The 21365-nt window shown below is 44.4% G+C and overlaps 1 protein-coding gene across 2 annotated transcripts in view; it reads right to left on the reverse strand.

The window, feature by feature from the left end:
- Positions 1 to 21365, reverse strand: part of VWF (von Willebrand factor) — a 139974-nt gene that overhangs the window by 91707 nt on the left and 26902 nt on the right. For both annotated transcript variants that reach the window (XM_088145230.1, XM_088145182.1), the window contains exons 11-15: positions 19769 to 19905; positions 17123 to 17258; positions 14130 to 14230; positions 8755 to 8950; positions 6946 to 7161 (exon numbers count right to left, since the gene is read on the reverse strand). In XM_088145230.1, the coding sequence (XP_088001356.1) occupies positions 6946 to 7161; positions 8755 to 8950; positions 14130 to 14230; positions 17123 to 17258; positions 19769 to 19905 (786 nt within the window). The remainder of the gene's footprint in view (positions 1 to 6945; positions 7162 to 8754; positions 8951 to 14129; positions 14231 to 17122; positions 17259 to 19768; positions 19906 to 21365) is intronic.

Consider the following 21365-nt stretch of genomic DNA (forward strand, 5'->3'; position numbering starts at 1 on the left):
GGCCTTCCTGTCCTTCACTGCCTACCTGAGTTGGCTCAGTTTCATGCTCATTGCTTCAGTGATGCTATCTAACCATCTCATCCTCTGCCGTTCCCTTCTCCTTTTGCCTTCAATCTTTCCCAGCATCAGGGTCTTTTCCAAAGAGATCTCTCTTCGCATTAGGTGACCAAAGTATCTGAGCTTGAGCTTCATTATCGATCCTTCCAATGAGCAATCAGGGTTGATTTCCTTTAAGATTGACTGGTTTGACCTCCTAGCAGTCCAGGGGACTCTCAAGAGTCTTCTCCAGCACCACAGTTCAAAGGCATCAATTCTTCGGCGTTCAGCTTTCCTTATGGTCCAGCTCTCACAGCCATACATTACTACTGGGAAAACCATAGCTCTGACTATGCGGATCTTTGTCGGCAAGGCGACGGCTCAGCTCTAGGTGGCAGCAATTCCAACTTTATGCTCTTTTCACAGAAAGAGCTGCCCCCAAACTCAGCAGCACTGAGATGGAAGTTTTGATGAGAAGGGAGTCTTCATTCACTGAGATTTCTACGTCTCATATTCATATTTATTGGCTCTTTTAAAAAATACTTCCTAGCATTTTTTTCAATCCGTTATGATTGTGTCCAATTCTTGGAGACGGCCTGGACAAGTCCCTGCAGTTTCCTTGGGAAGGTTTTTCGGAAGTGGCTTGCCCTTGCCTCCTTCCTAGGGCTGAGAGAAAGTGACTGGCCCAAGGTCACCCAGCTGGCTTCACAGTCTCCCAGTTTCTAGCCCGATGCCTTAACTACTACTACACCAGGTATCGTGGCTCTCTATTTATATATCGGCTTTTTTTTAAAAAAAGAAACTTCCTATCATACATAGGGAGATGAAATGTAACTATAACTGTAAAAGAAAACTGAATCCTTCTAGCCCTCTTTGCTTGTTGTTCAAATTGTGCTTGTTCTATTTGCATGGAGGCCCATATTGACAGGACTTGAAAAGCAGACTTAGGTTTAAGACCTTCCAAAATCATCCAAGATTTTATTTAGCTTACAGAATTGCAAAGTAAGAATGAAGCTCTTTTATTTTTGTTTTTATCTCAGGTAGACCTCAGGTAGAGCAAAAACGGGATCTCATCGCTTGGCCCCCAAGCCTGAAGGGAAAGAAACAACTCCTGGTTTGTCCTTGAGATAGATTTTGGGAAGTTGGCAAAAGGAAAGGATGCAGTTCATTCGGCTGTCGCTGAGTCCCTAGTGGTCCCTTCATCTCTAAGTGCAAAGCAAATGGATCCTGTCTCCAGGGGATGGACGGATATAACACAGGCTCATAAATCCTACGACTCAACATCACGCACAGTCTACCATCACCGCAACAAGGGAACGGTGAACAAAGTCCTTTAGGGCAAATATGTCTTTCTCTTCGGTGAAAAGTACAAATCTTGTCAATGAACCCTTGGATCAAGGCAACGTAAGTTAAGTACCACCTACAGCTACAACCTTCTCCTATAATTAATATTTGGATAAACAGAAATTAATCGTGAGAATCAGGGTGGTCAAAGTACACGTAAGCAGCCCAGTTCTCAGGCGTGAGATTTAGAAAAATGTGCATTACTGGATGCTACGGCAAGAATCTCCTTGTCACAATTCATGATCACAAGCATGATAGAAATAAAGTCCCAGGTTAATATAAATGAAAAAGTGTCCACATTCTTCTCCCAATACGCATAACGATTCTCTGTCTCTCCAAAGAGATTGGAAGAACAAAACATCTATACGCCTCTTTCAGACGCTCGAATGTCCTTCGGCATTTAAATTAGAGGAGCCCGTTCTGTTGGGCCAAACGCTAAACAGAATCAGGCTGGTTTTACTGATTTGTTTATAAACATCAGCAGAATGTTTATGAGAACCATATGTTTTTCCAAAAATACACGGGGGAGGGGGAACAACAAAATTTGAGTGGCCAGCGACCATAGTTTTTTTTTTTTTTTTTTTTTGGGAAGGGGAAAGTGGCTACATGTCACACATGCAGCTAGGCTTTCAATTTTCCACGTTGTGTCTTTCTTCTGGGGGTAGGCTTTCTTAAAACACACATAAACAAACAAGCAAAGCCCACCCCCTAGAAATCTCTTAAGCCTCCTTTAGGGCTTATAACATATTTTCGGTTAATTCCAACTCCATCATCAAATTTTGGTGATACGGTCAACAGGAGTTCTGGGGATTACACCAAAAGAGATTTAGGCAGGCCTGACCCCCAGTTCAGCAATCCCAAGACTCCTTGAGTTAGAAGGGACCACTTAGTCTGCTGTAAGAGCCCACATTAAGGGTTACATGGTGGTAATGAGAGTTGCAAGACCTTGTTATCTTTCTGCTCTTCTTCTGTCCAGCGGAGCAGCTCTCTTTAAGATGATCCATTCCTCACCAGGAGGGGCGAGTCACCGGACCATCTGCAGAGCAGCTGTGAAGAATACTCCAGGCATCTCTCCTCAAAGTCCCTTGGAGTTAGGCTCCTTCCTCCCTGTGACCTTTGAAGGGTTCTACTGTGTCACTTCTCAGTTGTCTCTTATCAAGGATAAACATGTCCAGATCATTCGTTCTCTCCTGCTGGACTCTGTTTCCAGCTCCCTGATCTTCTTTACTGCCCTTCTTTGACCCTGATCCAACCTCTCTGGATGTTTCTTAAGTGCAATCCCCAGTATAATCTTCTTCCCCTGAATGCTAAGAGCCTGCTTCGACTGCAAGGGCTTGAAAAATATGTCTGGGTTCCAAAGGTGCAGAATTCAATATCTCTTGCTTCTGGTTTTTACTCTCATCCACTGGGCTTGTTCCTCTGCTTGACTGCCTTCCTTATGGAAGCACCTTCCACAGTTTGACATGGTCAACACAGTTGAAGGCTTTTCTATAATCAGTTAAGTACATGTTGACTTTTTTTGGGAGGGGGTATTTTCTAGCTTTCTCAATTATCTGGCATGCATCAGCAATAACGTCTCTTACTCTTTGATATCGCACATCTGGCATTTCTCTCTCTATGTAGGGCTCTAATCTCTAATTGGACAATCATAAGCATTACTTTCTAGCATGTACAATTAAGGACATCGCGCAATAGGTTGCACACTCTGTTAGTCTTCTTTCCTCAATATTGGTATTCCAATCTGTTGGCCACTATCATTCTCCAGATTTGCTGGAGTACTGTTGGTTAGAACTGATTTTTCTTCTGTTATTTGCCATATTTCTGTATATATTCTATAAATTCCTGTAGCCTTCCAGCATGAAGCCTTTTGATGTGAATTCAGCAACCTCTTGCTCAATTAAAGTTCTGTTTTCCAAAAGAGTCATTTTGTGGCTTGCTTTAGGGTGTCCCCAGACACTCAAAAAGTTTCAAGCCATCGCAGATGGTCGAAACAAGCACAAAGGGGTTTTTAACACATTACAACTGTTAATTGATAAGGTACTTGTAGTGTAATTTGTCTCCCATGCAACTTGTATTTGCATAATCAACCTGACTTCCTCTCCCTCTCCCCACTTCACCCCAATTTAAGCCCTACATCAGTCTAGCCACACTATGCATCTGAAGTGAGCTCCAGCTCACAAAAGCTCGTGCTTCTTAATAACACTTGTTAGTCTGAAAACTCCTACTCCTTCTGATTTTTTGCTGCCATAGACTGACATGGCTCTCCTCTTACAATATCTGCCCATTGGCATCCTTCAGCATACCAGTTTGAGACTGGAACTTTCTTCTGAGTTTGAAGGTCTTTTGGACGACTTTCCTTGTTTTCCATGCCCATTTCCATCTTCTTTGTCTTTATAGATGCTGTTGTAATGCTGCTTGTCTCTTCTAACAGCTCCCTGAAACTCTTCGTTAAGTTCCTTTCTGAAATCTTTGTCTCTCTTCATTTCTGGCTTCTCTTCTTGGCAATTTCCATCATCTGATTTGACATCCAGTTTTTGTTTTTTTTTTCTGTTGCTTGGTCTTTGGTAGCCTCTTAACAACTTAATTTCTTTGATTGCATTCCACAGTTCCTCTGGTTCCCTCTCAATGACATTCAGGACTTCAAAGTGATTCCTGATGTTCTCCTTAAAATTGGTGGGTATATGGTCAAGATCCTATCATGGAAATTGGCTGGCTTTGTTCTTCTGCTTTAGCTTTACTTGCCCATAAGCAGTTCGTGTTCTATTCCACAGACAGCCCTTGACCACTTCTTCGCTGTTATAGCTGAGCTCTCCTACCTCCTGGTACTAATAATACAATCAATTTGATTTCTATATACTCCCTCTGGTGATGTTCATCTATATAGGCATTGTTTTGATTGTTTGAAGAATTAGCAATGAAGAAATAATTGGCTTGGCAGAAACTGCTTCATTGTAGTTTCCTAGACCAACTACATTTTCGTCCTTAATATTTCCAACTTTAGTCCACTCTCCAAAGACAAGCAGCATTATCTCACTTGCATATTCTGTCAATTTCAGATTGAACTTGACCATAAAAATTCCTCCTTTTCTTCTGCATCAGTGGTTGAATAACTATCCTATTAAAGGGTTGTCCGTGAAGTTTAATTGATATTATTTGGCTGTACTGTATTCAAGGACTGTCTTTCTAGATGCATCTTTAATTGGCACCAGAGGCGAATACCACGCATTACAGAAATCCCCTACCTTTTGGGGAAGTAAGGGTGCATTGGCAATTTGAAGAACACGTTGAGGAGACTCTTGCAGAATTGCTTCTGGGAAAGCTTCTGCACTCACAACATGGCTGGCCTAGGAAAGGTGGTTTAAGAGAACACAACCTGCTGTTCCTCCCTCCCCTCTGCTCCCAGACAGGACACAGTCCCTGCTTGCTTCTGCCTGCTTTTCTGGGAGTTGGGCACCTTCTAAACAAAGCAGCCGCCCACTTCATCACTTGAGAATGCCTGTACTGGAGCCAGAGGCATTCTTGAAATGAGAGATGATGCTTTCAGAATGCCAGCACCCCACTTTTCTTGGTTAACTAAAATAATTGGTTTAAATGTTAACATTCAGATGGGGTGGGAACCTAAGGAACACACCGAGAAGTGACACCAGCTGGAGGACTCCGTCCAGCATTAGTTTATTTCAACAATGTAAGAAGGCACCAGACTCCACGCACAGCCTGAGAGGAAGAATAACCATGAAAGGCCAAACCTCTGGTTTTATCCCATTGGCTGCAGGAAGAAAATCTCTCTCTCAGCAGAAAGCTGTCAACATTTGATGCACTGGCGCATCAGCACAAATTTTGCAGAAATGCCAGTTCAAATCTACAATTAGAGGGAGCAGCATTTTCCCTAGTCTGGTGGGAGATACCTGAAGCCTCAAAATTATGCCCTGGTTTTTTGATGGATGTACTGTGCGGGAGTATCTTCACTTGTGGGAGACCTAATGTGCTTCATCATGGAGAAAAGCAGCAGCATCACCATGAAGATTAATTATGAGAAGACACTGAGTTGAATTACAGCAATTGCCATCCAAATGTCTTCAATCCCCTCCCTGTTTTTATTTCCTCGCCTCGCTGCTGAACGTTGCATAGCGTTATGAAGTTCAGAATAATAAAAACCATTCAATAGAAGTATAAATAATAGAAGAGAACAGCGAGCACATTACTGGCATCATCACACTCAGCTTCCAGGCCTGCAGATTTTCAAAGGAGACCATTAAAAAAAAATAAGCCACTCTTTTCACTCCCTAACCATCAGTATAAAACTAGAAAGACGTATTATAGTTTAATCTCTCTCAGTAAACACGATCCTTTCAGGCAAGTCTGCCAGGAGCTTTAAATCATTCAGCCTAACTAATCCAGGCTACATTATCTCAGGAGTGGGCAATTGGCACCCCAACTATCAGTCTCAGAGGCTCCCCAGAGCCCCTTCCTCACAGTTGGGCTTTGGGGGGCAGTGGCGATCAACACTTCATGCTTTGCAGATGTTAAACAGCAATTAAATGCGGGTTTAATGTTGCATGAGCCAATGGTTTCGGCAACTTGAAGACTGAAAAGTCTTTTGGCCTCCCGTGCCCCACAAAGTGAGTGGCTGCCGGGCTCATCCCAGGCTGCTGGGCCTATGGGGGGAGAGCCGAGGGGCGATCAAAACTGTCCCACCTCTCGTAGTCATTCCAGATCCTGTTCGTTGTCAGACCGTGGGGCTCTCGCCACAGAGCTACTCCCCTTCTCGCACAGGCTATTTCTGGGGCGGCTCTCCATCTGTGTTCCTCAGCACTGTCCAGGTCCTCCTCATCTCTGAAGACCCAGAGGTGGAGGGAGAGAAGCGAAGCCCCTTCACTGGCCAGCCGTCATCGCGAGGCTTCCATCCTCCCTGTTCAGATGGACCTTTTCTGGTTGTAAATTTCTGTCCTTGCGACTGTTCCACAAGGTTGTGGGCCTGTTCTTTCCTTGGATGCCCACGTTTTCCTCCTTAGCCACAGAAAGCCACAGGGCGACCCTGGGCTATCCCCCCTCTCTCGGCTCAACCCCTCACAGGGTTGTGGCTGTGGGAGCAAATCCCCACGTAACCCCCTTGGTCTCTTGGAGGGAAGGGGAGATCTCAACCTAATGAACAAACAAGCAAATCTACACTTATCTAACAGACTCTCTCCCGGCCACCAGAAAAGTTATGCTGCGTCTGGCCCCAACATGGACGATCTCCAGGGGCACACGGGGGGGGGGGGGAAGATGCCCACCTGGAGCAACATGAAGAGCCAGGCGATCCCGATCCTAGCCTGGAAAATGCTTGTTGCCGAGTTTGGCATTTGCACTCCAGTTCATTTCAGGAAGGGCAAACGGGGACTACAGAACTTTGCAGATTAAATCTTAGATAGATTGATTATAGCCTCCCCGATCCAAATCTCGTCTCCCATCTGAAGCGGGTGAGAAACACTTTAGCGCCACACATTTGCCCAGCTTCACTGCACATCAGTAACGCTGACCCAGGCCTGACTTTATTGAGAGCAAGCTTGGGCAAGAACCACCTACCACAAAATTCTGGCTGCCTCCAGTCGATGACCACGCCTTTGCGTGCGCAGGCCATGGCGTAGGCAGAGATCGCCGTGCACAAGCAGTCTTTGCCATCCGAGCAGGAGCAGACATCGTAGCGACAGTTCTTGAGGTAGGGAGAAGGACTGACTTCGTGGTGGCAAGGCTCAAACAGGGGCGACAGCAGGACCGAGCAGGAACTGTCGGCGTACCTGGCTGAAAGAAAAGCAAGTTCAGCTTAGGACCAAAAGAGAAAGAGTGGCAACCCGTCCCGTGACGTGCTGTTTGGGCACGGAGGGTCCATCGCTGAATGGCGAAAATGAAGCTGCGGGTCAGGTTCATAGCTCGGAGGTAAAACACTTCCGTTCCTTCCCGCCTGCACCCTAAGGAGGCCCTTAGAAAGTACCGGATGTGAAGGGGTTTGCTACCCGGAGATCGCTATGAGCCTGGTCAGATTTATCATGACTTTTTACGGCCCGCGAAATTTCAGGGGCATTTCCAGGAGACCTTCAGCTCTAGTATTCCTCGCTTGCAACAAAGGGCCTTTACGGACAGCCAGATCAAGCCAAGACGACGCCATGGAAAACCCAACCGACGGCATCATTAGGACCTTGCACAGCTACATCTCTGCCTTGCCCTGCTTCTGCTGTGTTTTTGCAGATCTTTAAAGGCCTGGTTCTTCCAACAGTTCCTGCGACAGGGTGGGTTATGATCCTCCCCCTGAAACGAGGCTGGAGTTTTATCTTGCTGTTCCTGGGTTTGGGGCTTTGTTTCTCCTCAGTGAGCTGTGGTTATAACGGTCTGCTGTTATTAGATTTATATCCCACCTTTATTTTGTACAATTCACAGTGGCGCATGTAATACCCCCACCTCACATTTTTCCCACACAACTCTGTGAGGGGGGCTGGGCTGGGCGAGTAACTGGCTCAAAGCCATGCCCAAGGGAGGACCAGGACACGCAGACTCCTGGCTTCTGGTCCAGCCCTTCACCCCAACACCAATCTGGTCTTCTATGGTTATTATTTGGGGGATTTTCAATTTTGCTGTTTCTTTTTTAATCTTAATATGGTATCTGAAAATTGGCATCTGGAGTCAATACCACCGGACAATTCCCAGTGGCCCAAAGAGCTCTCCCAAGTTGTAGGAGGACATTCTTGACCCTTTGATCAGAGAGAACAACTGTCCACTTCCTGGGCCACAACTCCTTCCTGGCCATCTCCATTTGCTAGGGCAGGACTCCCTATTCGCAGCTAGCTCTTCTCTCAGGTTCCTGCTACATCTTTCAACGCTGGACACTCTCAACTGGCACAAAGAGGAAGCCAGCTGGCACAGGGCACCTTCTTTGCAGATATACCTTCCTGGGATGGGGCAGAGAAATACATGCAGTGAAGCAGAACCAGGAAATCTGTCATTAAATATTCTTAACTGTGTGTTGGGGGAGAGGTAAGAAATAACCTTTCCTCTTCTTGAGATGCATTTAGCCTTGCGTGGCCTGCCAGAGCAACATTCCAAAGGTGGGCAAAGCCAGACAAAAGGAAGGGCCAAGAGAATAAGAAAACTTGTTTTAAGGCAAGAGGTTGATCTTATTCCTCATGCATTTAATCACATCCCTCTTTTGCCAGGCTAAAAGCCACAACCCAGCATAAAACCAGAACCCTGATTTAATGCATGTCATGGAGTGGACTCTTGTCCCCGAAAGCTTAGTCAGAAGAATGGTGTCCACCTTTAAAGCGCAACAGAACTCTTTGCTGGGCTTGATGAATTATTTTGCATCACAGCCCACAAGGGCTCTGTCATAAGCGCACCTACCTAAACGTGGATTGAGATTACAGGAATTGCTGTCTTGTTTCTGCAAATCTTCGCAGTCTCCCTTAAGCTTCCAAGAATTTCCAAAGTCTTCCACAAGGGTTTCCACCAGGCCAGAAGGGGTGAGAAAATCATCTCCTTGATTCCCATTGTAGTTGCCACACAGACCACAAGTTTGTTCAGTGTATTCTGCGGATAACTAGAAATTTTTTTTTAGAAAATAGCTTATATATTTTGCAGGAGTTTAAGAAACAAAACAGAAAATACTGTACACAACCGGAAATACCAACTAAGCATGCTTGGAGTTAATAATCATATTTATTTGATATACTTATATATCACATCTTACATGAAAACATCTTTTAAGAGGTTTATAACAGAACAGCTGTATGATCCATAATCAAACATTCAATAAAACATATTAATTTTTTAAAAAAGGGGTGGGGGAGAAAAAAGCATTCCTTCCACATTCATCCCCAGGAGGCCTGGATGAAGAGGTGAATTTTCTATAGGCACCTCAGAGGGTGATTGGTTGGGGGGCAGGAGGGGGAGAAGAGCATTGTGGAGCACAAACATCACCACAAAGCAGCCTCCCCACATTCACGGCTCGTCCTACGGCCTTCCCTAGTGCTCCTCCCCCATCATTTCTGCACTGCTTAGACCCCAACAAGCGGTATGATTGAACTGACTGAAAACCAAGACGATATGCACAACCTCATTATTTACTCTTAAAACTCTACAGTTGCTGAGAATATGATAATGGAGACACAAGTTTTTCCTGTCTGATTATGCCATGGAGTCGGTGGGGGGGGCGGGATCTTAAATTCAGGATCATCATCTTTTTGGGTAAATAGAACAAAAAGCCTTCTGGAAGGATTCATAACTCGCCCAGAGCTGTTGATCAACTTTCCTTAATCAAACCATCTAAACCATCTGGCTGGGTATTCTGGGAGTTGAAATCCAGACATCTTAAAGTTGCCAAGGTTGAGAAACATTGATCTAAATCCTCTAAAGACATCTGAGCCTTTATCCATCACACATCACACAATGGGAAATTCTTTATATTATTTATAGCGCTGGCTACCAAAGGACCTCCTTTCCCTGTCCTGACACGAGCACTAATCACCTTCATTCAGCCAGGAGGAGTTTAGTAGCACCTTTTCCAACTAAGGTGAGAAGCTTCCATGAGCTGCAAGCACCTGTTGATTTGAACGGGTGCACCAGACACCTCCTGATGTTTTTGCTACCATAAACTAACACAGTTCTCCTCCTTCAGTTTCACTGACTCTTAATTCTGGTTTCAGGAAAGCAATCATCAGAGCCGGGAGAAGCCTTCTCTTTCTACTACTCTCTCCTCAACAACCTTAGACTTAAGTGGACCAACCTGCTCTTCAAGACCTCAACACACTCATACAGTTCCATGACCCTGGGCTTACTGTACCTCCCAGACTGATAAAAGAGGCAATCCTGTACATAATTATCAGGGGACAATTCCCACTGAGCTCAACAGAGTTCGCGTCTGAGTAAACATGCAAAGGATTGCACTGTTTGGTTCACTCCTTTAGGTTTCCATGTCACATCCTCTTATCTGCAAGCAAACTCTACAGACTCAATTTAGGCAGATTTACTTCTAAGTAGAGAAAGATGCATAAGTATGGACAGCAGCCAATCCAGCCAAATTTAAACACTTTCAAAAATTAGTGATTTCAACAGGATAGTTAACCTTTTATATTAATACTTAATCTATTACAGTTGTCAACTGTGAGAAAGGAGAGACACATCATAAATATGTCATCTGGGCAAAGTAAAGCACATCTGGGATTTTTAGAAACTGTTTTATATTCTTATTTATATTCTTATGATTTAATATTCCTGTTTATATTTCAATGTATTTATTGAAAATGGTGGTTGACCACTTAAAGTTTCGAAGGACAGGGAGGGAAGAGATGCCATTGTTCAGGAATGTAGCAGGAAACCCAGATTATGCAACACTTATCAAAAATGTCTGCAGTGTTCATTGGGAATGACTCACTTCCTCCAATTGTCTAAAATATTTGGCAGTACCTCCTGTTGTGTATGGGTTCTAAATTATTTTTAGTGCTCCAAAAGTTTAATGAACAGAACCATTTTAAAAAGACAATGGAGAAAAATTAAAAGGTGAATTGGAAATACGCTACAGTTGCTGTTATTACGAAAGATTTGCACGAGGTGAGGGATTTGGTTAGATAGGCTCCTGGAGTCAGACTGGGCTGTTGAGGCCCTCAAGTTCACCACTTGCTCCTTGTAGGAACCCGAATGAAAGCATCCTTGACAGACCCCTGTCCAGCCTTTGATTGCACTCCTCCATACAACATACACTTCTCCAAGGAGAGAACCTTGGAGTAACAGGTCTTGGTACCTGCTGGAAGCGTTTCTTAACCTCAGCCAGTAATTGTCCTCTGGAACCAGACCGTGATTCCATGTCCTACCTTCTGAAATGTTACAAGACCTTATCCCGTCCTCCCAGATGCCCTACCAGAACGGATGCTCCAGCCACACAGAATGATGCATAGCACCACCACAATGAAGTTCCTTCCATCTGCTCATTGAAGGCAACCTGTTGCCATATTTGGGGGTCCCACCCCCTCTGCTTTTCAGTGGCATTGTGCCTGGATTGACTTCTGTCGAGAAGAGAGAGCAAGGTCTGCCCCGACAGTCAATCAACCTACATCAGCAAGCAGTCTATTATTTGGGGGGGGGGGGGGGAATAACACATCTGCAAATCAGAAAATCATGCATTACAAGGATTTTGATATCCCCCTACAATTGGCTCTCGCTTTCTCCTAAAGTTAAAATTATTCATTTGGCTCTGAAATATGGACCAAATGTGGTACAGATGTTTTCAGATTTGGCTAATTTCTAGTTACATAACTTGTCCTTGGGTTTGACGGCTGGCAGAGATCTGAATCTGAGGACCCCTTCCTTCCTATGAATTGCTTTTAAAAAGGGGTCCTCACATTTCTGCAAACCTCCAGAGAAGTCTCTGATCAACATAAAACTTTTAAATGGAGTAAACATCTATGCTAATGCGAGTAATGAAAATTAGCATGCATAATGATCCTTTGAAGTCAAGGAAAAAGCATTCACTCAAGAAAACAAAGAGGCCTTTAAGAACAAACTACACTGGCTGGAGCAGGAAATGATGTAAACAAGGATCTTTTACTCATTTCACGGAAAGAAAATATAAGGGGAGGAGAGAGGAAAAGGGACTAACGTAGAATTTCACTATTATTTGTTCTTCTCTAGGGGGACAAATCTACATACAGTAATAGTTAAGCACAATGCCCTTCAGGAAAAGCAGGTTGGCTGTTCAAGTTTGAGCAATGCTGAAAAAATTCTGCTTGAGATTCTCCAGTCTTGTGTCCTTGGTAGTCTTTTCTGCAATGATGAATTCCTAGAACTCACCCACTGTGTTAATCTTTTTCTTACAGGAAAAAACCTTTTCTTACAATTGCGTACGTTGCATGAGGGCAACATAACTTGCACAACACCCTCTTGCCAGTTATCCTCCACCCCACAATTCCTTCCATGTTTTCTGCAGTGACAGAAAGGAATGTTTTTAGAATCAAACTTGCTGTCAGAGGCTGTATTCACATGAAACCCTAACCGTGGCTTAAGGAATTCTAAACTCAACATTCTAAGTTTATATATAACATAGTGCACTAAGCCAAACTCCCCGGAGTTACCCAAACATGAGGCAAGATGTGATCACCTCATTTTGGTTCAGTATATCATATAAACATAACCCAAATCTCTACCACCACCACTTCCACTGGCCAACCTTGTCCAAGTATAAAGATTAAGCAATTTCAGGCTTGGTTAGTCCTTGGCTGGAAAACCAACAGGGACAGAGCAAGAAAGGCAGTAATGTCAGATCACGTTTGCGTGATTGCCAAAAACCCTACATAGATGTTTCACAAAGGCAACCATGATTGAGTTCTACTGGAGCCTTCATCTTTTCAAAAGAGAAGTAAACATTTGCCAAGTTCCCTGCTCTTGAGATATTTCAGCATAGGAACTTATTTATGTTTAATGCACCCAATTTATGGCTGTCTGGATGAGAAAGAAAAGAAGAATTTAATCATCATGACCCTATTTCATACATTTCCAACTTCCATGTAAATATATTTCCTGTCTCCACAGGAGCTGAACAAAATTGTAAAGCATTTTTGTCTTCAGTACTAAACAAAACAGCACAAAACAAGGAAGTCCTTTTACAAAGAAAGATCCAAATGTCCATCTTAGTCATACATAAACATGGAACAGATTGTAGCCTGTACACCTTGTTTGCTATTCTAAGAATCACGTTCAAAGGCTAACTTTGCTACTGCAACTGTTTCGTTTTCAGGTTGAAAGCCCACTTGAATCCCCCTTGTAGGAAGAAATGGGATTTCACAGCCTATCTATGTGCAGCCAGAATTATCTTCCACTGAAATCAATGGGACTTACATCTAAGCAAGACACCCAGGTGTCTTACTTGGACCACCTCAGGGAAAAATTAAATCTTAAGCCTTGCACTGCAGACTCTTAAGTTCCTCCTACGATGTGTAGAAAAGTAGCATATTAGTCGGCAAACAAAACTTTGGAGCAAGGGCTGTGGAGGATCTGGGCCTGCTACCTAGAGCAGTTCACAGGAAGGCTGACCTTAGGGCTCTTGTGAACAGATAATAAATTTGCCCCTGCACAGTAAATATATGGCCTTTCTGGGTGAATTTTCTGGGGCACGCTGGAAATAATTCCAGCAATGTTGCTTACCCAGAAGGAAGCCCCACTGGACCTGTCCCTGTATAACTGTAGAGTGGACTGTAGTTTTAAAGTCTAAATGAACCTTCACATTTACTGGCCCTGAGACACCCAGAGGTGGGCAGAAAACAGGGGGTTCCAGGTGCCACCTGGATCTGGGACCCTCCTAGCAAGATTCTGAGTCACAGAGAGCTGGACATCCCCTTCTGATTCTCAGCAGAGGGCAGGGAAAAAATGAGCACGCCAGCCACCCCTCACACACAGCCCTTGTGCACTCAGGGTTATCCTGTAGGCTAATCGCATAGACAATAACCCTCACTGCCCTCCAACAAAGCTCTAGCCAAGTCCCAGGGAGATGACTCAGCTGGGCCCCAGCCAAAGGCCCCGAAGATGCACCCTCAAGTCCAAGAAGGTCTCTTACAGAGAAACATTTGGGAAGGAAAACAGGCCATGAACAGACTTGCAGTGTAAATACAGTGTTTAAGTGCTGAAAGGTGGGCAAAAAGAACACTTAGGCTTTCCAACAAGCCACAGTCATTTGGCTTTTCCCCTTTAAAAATGGACACATGAAAGGAAGAAGGAAAAGTAAACCATACCTTCATCACGAGGGTCCCGAGCCCATCCCAGTCGAGATGCATGTTCTCTTTATAGCTGAGGCGAACAGCTGGCAGCACGGTATGCTGGACGTGGAGAGCATCTGGAAGAAACAATGGGCTGCTCAGAGGTCAGCGGGCCCCGCGCAAGGAACCTCCTTGGCATGAGGAACTCAGCAGGCTGCAACTGCAGACCACCATCCTTCTGTCCCTTCCATCGAAAGGGAGCCAGGATCGATCCGCTGGCGTGACATCACTTGATCACTGGGAGCTCGTGATTCCAACAAAAAGGGGGGAAAAGGAGCTGCAATCCCACTGCAAGTCTCCTAAGAAACCAGCAACGTACTACACGCCTCTGCTCCGCTGGCATAGAGCATAACAGAGCTTTCTCCAGGAGTATCCCCTTTGCCATTCTGCCATTCAGGAAAAAAGGGGGCACACAGGAAGCCCGCTCTCAGTTTAGCAGCTCCTTCTATGAGAACAGGCAGGCTTTTGCTTCTCCTGTTTCCCTCACCTACAACTCCTCAGGTTCCTCTTCTGCCCTCTCTAACCAGCCAGGCAAACTCGCCCCCCCAGGTCACCACAGCAGAAACCGATCAAGCTGCTGCTGCTGCTGCTGCTCCCTTTTCAAAAGAAACTAAGGTGATCCTGCAAAAACTTCCTCTTTCCAAGGAGCATGAAGTTAGCAAGGGGGTTTCAAACGCTCCAGAGCCCCTCCTGGAAGGAGCTTTTCAGTGCTCAGTGCAGGCAAAACTGAGACCTTTGCCAGGTGAGTAAGACTGAAGCTCCTTAGTCCATTAACTCTCCAGCAAGCAGCTGCCTTCCCACTTTTCTCTTTCCTATTTTTTTATTTTCCCGGCATGTTCACAGGAACCAGGGACAGTTTATAGCATCCCTCCACATATGCAGCTCCCCCAGTCCTGATCAAAGCCTGTCCAGTGATTTGCTAACAAGTAGAGAGGTGTCAAAATTAAAAGAATATCCACATGCTCTAAATTTAAGAGCTGTTTGGCCCAAACATGGCAGGCAACTTTGCTCTACTTCAAAGAAAGGTTTCATGATAATTTGCATGATTCTTAGCAGAAACCCATGACAGTTGAACCAATTTAAAGCTGAAGTACTATTTGGAAAGACACCTCAAGCTCAGAACACGCACACGCTTCCTTTGCAGTGGTCCTTCCCTTCTGTAAGGAAGTCTAGGCGACCAGTTAACTGAATCCCTTACTCACAACTCCCTTCTAGTTAATAACAAGGGAGGAAGTGGGGGGGGGGTGGATGTTTGTTGCTTGAATTTCCCCAGAAGCAGCAGCTGGTTGTGGAAAGGAAAACATCTAGGCTGCCCCTCTAGGGCAGAGGATGACCCGAACTCATAGTTCTCCATGCAGTTAGTGGTGATGGGAGCTCAATTTGATTTTCAGGTGCTCAAGGCATATGACCAGTTTTCTTTAAAACTGCTTTTTAATGAGGCACAATTTCCCCTGTTCCAGCATTGACCCTGCCTCTCTTGAAACCTAAACCTTTTCCCTAAGCTGAACCCATTTCACTTCCTGCTGTGGGTTTCAAGTTGTGGCAGAGACCCTGCTGGACACAGACGGGAGAGCCAACGAGCCTGGCCCTGAAAGCCAACTCTGGACTCTCCAAAGGTGCAGAGAACCCGCTGAAGCTTCTTCTCCCCGTCTCTTGAGCATCCAGGGACAGGGGTTGAAAGCAAAAGCAGGCTCTTAGAGCCTTATTAGTCCAAATGAAGTGCCATTATAAAAGGCTAAGCCAAGGAGGTCAGCTGATCTGGGAGCAGCACTTCGAGGCTTGTTCTCCACCTCTCACACCAACAGTCTCGGTAAGTCTCAGCAGCGGTCATGGAAGTCACTCCTTCCTGGTGTAGTCTCTGGACCCTTCCTTCCTTCCTTCCTAGCTTGAGGAACTAGCTGCCTGGGCAATGAGCTGAGCCTAGGCCAGGCAGCATAGAAGGTGGGGGAGTTGGTTTGCGTAGGCCTGATCCAGGGTAATCCAGCAGGCACTTTCTCTGCAGGCTTCTCTTGATTGTCCTCCAGCATCTGCCACCTCCCTCAATGACCTCCTGCTCCTTCATCAGAGCAGCTTTTATGCTCAGCAGGCACTGGGTCTGCAAACAGTCATTCCCTGCTGGGGTGGCTTGGACTCCCGCTGAAGGAGCCTGGGGTTTTCCTTCACCACACTAATACAGCCCGAACGCTATTTTAGATAGAGACTTTGTGACTATTTGTGTCTTGAAGGCCTAAGTCTCTTCAGACTGAGTTTTTGTTTTTTCATTTGCAGAAAGGGGAAGACGTTCTTCCTTTGGCCTTGGTTCCATAACCCTGGTTCCCAAGCCATCAAAAGCAATTACTGCTGCATAACCCCAATTGTTCTGGTTGGATGGGGCAGCTGCTGGGCTGGGAGAGGCCCCTCAAGATTTTCCATAATCTTATTTTATCTTTAAAAGTCCTAACCTTTCCCTGTATTTCTCTCTCTGTCCTCACTTCTATCTTTTGCTCCTCAAATCCTCTTATTCTCTAAAGATTGTAATTTTCTCAAACTGCAGAATCTCTGTATTTCCAGCTGCCTCCCAGGCCTAGAGCGCCCTCCTCAAAATGAATTTATTCTTTCAGTTGGGTCCCCCCAAATCTCACCTCTTCTGTAAATATCAGCCTCAATTTCTTGAAAGCAATGCCTTCCCCATTCTCTGGTTTGAATGAATAAATAAATAATATGTGCCATTACAAGTGGATATAGCAGATATGGGCTGGTCCCTTTAGAACATAGAACACTTAAGCTTCTTTCTACATCACAAAACACTGTTTTATCCCAGTATGGTACCCCCCAACTAGTAACACATCACAAGGACTTTAGACCAAGGTCCTTCTTGCTTGTTAACTGAGATATTTTGGGATCCCAGGCACTGAACCTGTAAGCAAATGTGAGCTGGAAGTCTTCCTCTTGGAAATGCAGAAGATTACATTAGCAAGAAGACCACATACTTTGTATGAAGGGAATCTGAATGTCCTGCCCGTTCACCGAAACGCCACCGCCATGTTTCAGTTTAACAGTCAGATTCTCATCCTGGAGCTGCACAGAGACTGAGCGGGTACACACCGCATCACGGTCATCAGCACACTAAGGAGACATCAAAATTAAAAAGGAAATTTCAGCTTCATTATGGCTTCAGTAGACCAGTGGCAGGAAGACCCTTTATTTGACCACTGGTCGTGCAATACTCATATCTGTTATGTATAAAGAGCTGTTTTGCATTAGAGGCAGTGGGCCGATTTCGATCACTGATTGAGATGGTCATAATAGCTATTCCCTCTCCCAAGATAATGGTGGTCCTGTGATTTTATCAATCCCACTGTGATGGACTGGATTGGAGGAAGGGGGGTGAAAACGGTGCTCTCGTCTCCAGAGCAACGCTCTGGAGATAAGCGGAGGAAGCTGGCGCATCCCTAAACATTCCAGAAGATAGTGAATAGCTGTGCCTGGGAACTAGTGGTCAGTCTGAGAAGATTTCTGTAAACAGGCGCTGGCTAATAAACCTTGCTGATTGAACCTGCATGGTCTCCAGGAGTTCTTTGGGCTAGGCCTGACACCCATGAACCAATTACAATTCTAGATGTGGAAGGGAAGTCCAAATGGATCCTGGCACACCACCAAAATAAATTGATTGCCCTCCCTGGCAGCCCTATTCTGTCCTCTAATCCAGTGTTCCTCAACCTTGGCAACTTTAAGATGAGTGGACTTCAACTCCCAGAATTCCCCAGCCAGCATGGCTGGCTGGGGAATTCTGAGAGTTGAAGTCCACTCATCTTAAAGTCATTAAGACTGAGCAACACTGCTCTAACCTGTGGGATACACAAGACCTTGGCTTTTCGATAGCAGCATTCCTCAAGAAAGGTGAAGTTGACTACTTCCTTATTTAACTTAGATGACCGGTTACTGTTTCATATTTTCATACTGCTCTTGGTTTTTCGTTTATAGTTTATAATTCTGTATATCCTGCTTTTACTATATATTTTAATTATATTTTTTTAAAAATCTATGTCGCTATGAAGACCAGGGAACAAAGAAATAACCAGATAACAGGCATGCTCAATGTTCCCATGACCACAAAAAATGTACACATATGCTATAGAAGAGAATATGTGTAGTTCAGGGTTGAACTGTGGGGTCCTTGGGGTTCGCTGAGCTTGGTTGTTTTCTTGCAAACGTTTCGTTGCTCGGCTAGGCCGCATCTTCAGTGCAGTGTATACATATGCTTCAGATAGTTTGGGCATTTTTTCCATTTTTAAGATCTGCCCCAGCTGCTGTCTCCTTCTGGACGCAACTGGTTTTAGTCTCTACAGCTCTAAAGAGCGTAGGAGCTGCATACTTCAAAATGAATTTGTTCCAAGTACTAAGCCGTCCAGAGGAAGCCTTGTTGAAAGATGCTATGCTTATTAAAAGATCCTATGGTAAATAAACAGAGAGCAAACCCCACTCCATTCTAGCACTGAAGAGGTTACCTAGCCAGATAACGAAACATTTGCAAGAAAACAACCCAGCTCAGAGAACCCCACGGACCCCACAGTTCACCTCTGAGCTACATCTTCTGTTGAGATGCTCCTGATTTCACAGGCTTGTGGACAAGGGTTTTCAGATGCACATACTTCCCTGGAATTATGGTCTGCCCCACATTCTCCACCCTTGTAACAAAGACTCAAGACCCAGCTACAACCTGGCCTTCTCCATTGGTGACCTCTGTTTCCAGTGTAATTGTTCAAACTGAATTTTAATTTGTCTTCTTATTTTGTATTTGAGTGTTTGTTGGAAGCCTTGAGCACATGGGGGGGGGGGGGAGAGAGTGACATGGAAAGACGTAGCATAAATTGAATGAATGCTTCAGTATAATACATGTATGAATCAAATAGTTCATAGAATTATCATAAGGTGATTCTGATCTCGGCGCTACCATACTTGATCAGTGTCTTTGGGTTCATGACGCATTCACAACTTCTCTTTCCTTACCTGAAATCTATTGTGGTGAGCCACAAAAAGTTGCTGTTGCTGGGTCTTCCCTTGCTGCTTTCTCATTTTCCCTGGTTCTATAAACAATATTTTCTGTTGCCAGAAGGCCTGATTCATGTCTCAAAGGGGACTGTGCTTCCCTTTTGGCAGGCCTGTTGCCAAAGAAGCTACAGAAAAACTGTGGTTTGTGGGCTCTCCTTCCTTCCTGATGTTGTACACCAACATACATACAAAAGAGTGGGTTTTCACTGTGACGCTACTCCTGCCATGTGACAGATTTTGACACATATTCCATGTTTACTGCTGGATGACAGCCACACTTAACCTTTGGGTGGGACTGGGACCAAAGTGAAATTTGTTTTCATTTAAATCAAACATACACATAGCTTCCTTAAATACACTTAAAATGGTTACTCTTCAACTTTTTAATTGTTTTCCTGCTTGGATTAGACCTTACAACCAGCGGTAACTGTGGGAAGGGCTCTGCAGGTGGGGGGGTGGATGGAGTGGAGGTAAGACTGTGCATTCCTGAACTGGATTTTGTGTGGGGAGAGGAAGAAAGCCATACTCCCCAGCACGCACATACTTTCCAACACTTTTTTCTCTTTCAACAAAGATGCTCTTACTTGGACCGTCTCAATGAAGACAGAAAAGGAGTTCCCCGCGCAATCTCCAGCAAACAAGTAATGGCAGATTCCACCGAAGGTGAAGTGTTTGTTGTCAAAGCTTTTGAAATGGGACTGGCCGGTGACGGAGCATTCGCCTGGGAAAGGAAACGCAAAGGCTTACTTCCAACTGAACTGCACAACACGATTTTGCATTAAACTGAATTCTCTGACTAAAATAAACTTGTTCTCGATTTCTAATATTTGGGCTGTTGATTTGTCTGTGGTTACAAACTAAAGCTGTATTGGATTTCAGTGACACTGTCAGAAAACTCTCTGGCCAAGGTTTTTTTTCTCACCTCAAATTGGTTCACAAAAAGCATCTATTTCCTTATACGTTGATGATATGGTACCACAATCACCTTCCTCAACAGGCCACAACTGACTAGCATGAAAACTTGGCAAATATTGTACAGAAGAACTATTAGAGATCGACTGAAATAATAGCGGCTTTTGCTGGAGAGATATTTAAGGTTCCTGAGTTTATAGGTAATAAGACAGTTGTTCAGTGTCAGAAATTTTAAATATTTGGAAGCTTATTTTAATGGTACACAGTCTTGGAAGGCACACAGTGGTTTCCGTTACCAAACTATTGATGATATATTGAATTTTCATTTGTCAAAAGGTGTGTTCTTAATTGATCCTACCGATTTTCTTGTTAAGAGTCTGGCCAAGGTTGTGTGGGACATCTCCCACATTGCAAAACTGGAAACCTTACACACAAACACACACATGCGCACGCACATATTTTGATGAAGTTTAGTGCTGTCCAGCTCCTCCACTGCCCTTGCTCTGAGCCAAGGCTAAACTTCCCCTTGTCAAAGTCCACCTACCTCTAGCCATATTCAGGTGGATCAATAAATTGAAAGGGTTCTCAGAGACACTTAGGAAACTATTTCAAAGCTGCGAGAAATGACCTTTCGCTATCACAGGTTGTTTCATCTTTATTTTAGTCCAGGAGAGCCTTTGGCTATCTTTCAAATAGGTCTGAATTCTTCTGGGGTGGTTTTTAATCAGTGTGCTTTCTTTGCTCAGTCTGACCATTCCCACTTCAAGGTTTCTTAGGTGGTATTGAGAAATGTGTCTGAGCCAGGAGGTTAAGGAAACTTTGCCGGCTAATGTTGTTTTACCATACGTTGGAACTGTTTGTGACCTCAGACATTTATTATTTGGATTGTTTTAGTTGTTGTTTTAACTTTGTATGCTGCCCAGAATCACCGTCATGAGATGGGTAGCCATATAAATTGTACAAATAAATAAATCATCTTTGGTGCAATGATTTTTTTCTGAAAAGTTCCCCAAATTCTCACAGGTGTCTGTTTGCAGACAGCGCCACACTCAGTGCTTGGCGGCATACAGTTATTATACATCAAAGTCTCTAATTCCCAAATTAGATCTTCTACGTTATTTGTTTTTCATCTTTCACATAGGAAACTGCCCTAGAAGTTCCTCCAGATATTCTGACTACATTCAATATCAATGTCAAGAAAGTTTTGCTATGCAGTGATTGATATTAATATGTCACCAACCTACCTTTTTCCCTTCCTTATCTCAAAGA

The sequence above is a fragment of the Python bivittatus genome, unplaced genomic scaffold (assembly GCF_059951505.1).
Source record: "Python bivittatus isolate LINGU-HERP-01145 unplaced genomic scaffold, Pbiv_v1 ctg000010_np1212, whole genome shotgun sequence".
Classification (NCBI taxonomy): domain Eukaryota; kingdom Metazoa; phylum Chordata; class Lepidosauria; order Squamata; family Pythonidae; genus Python; species Python bivittatus.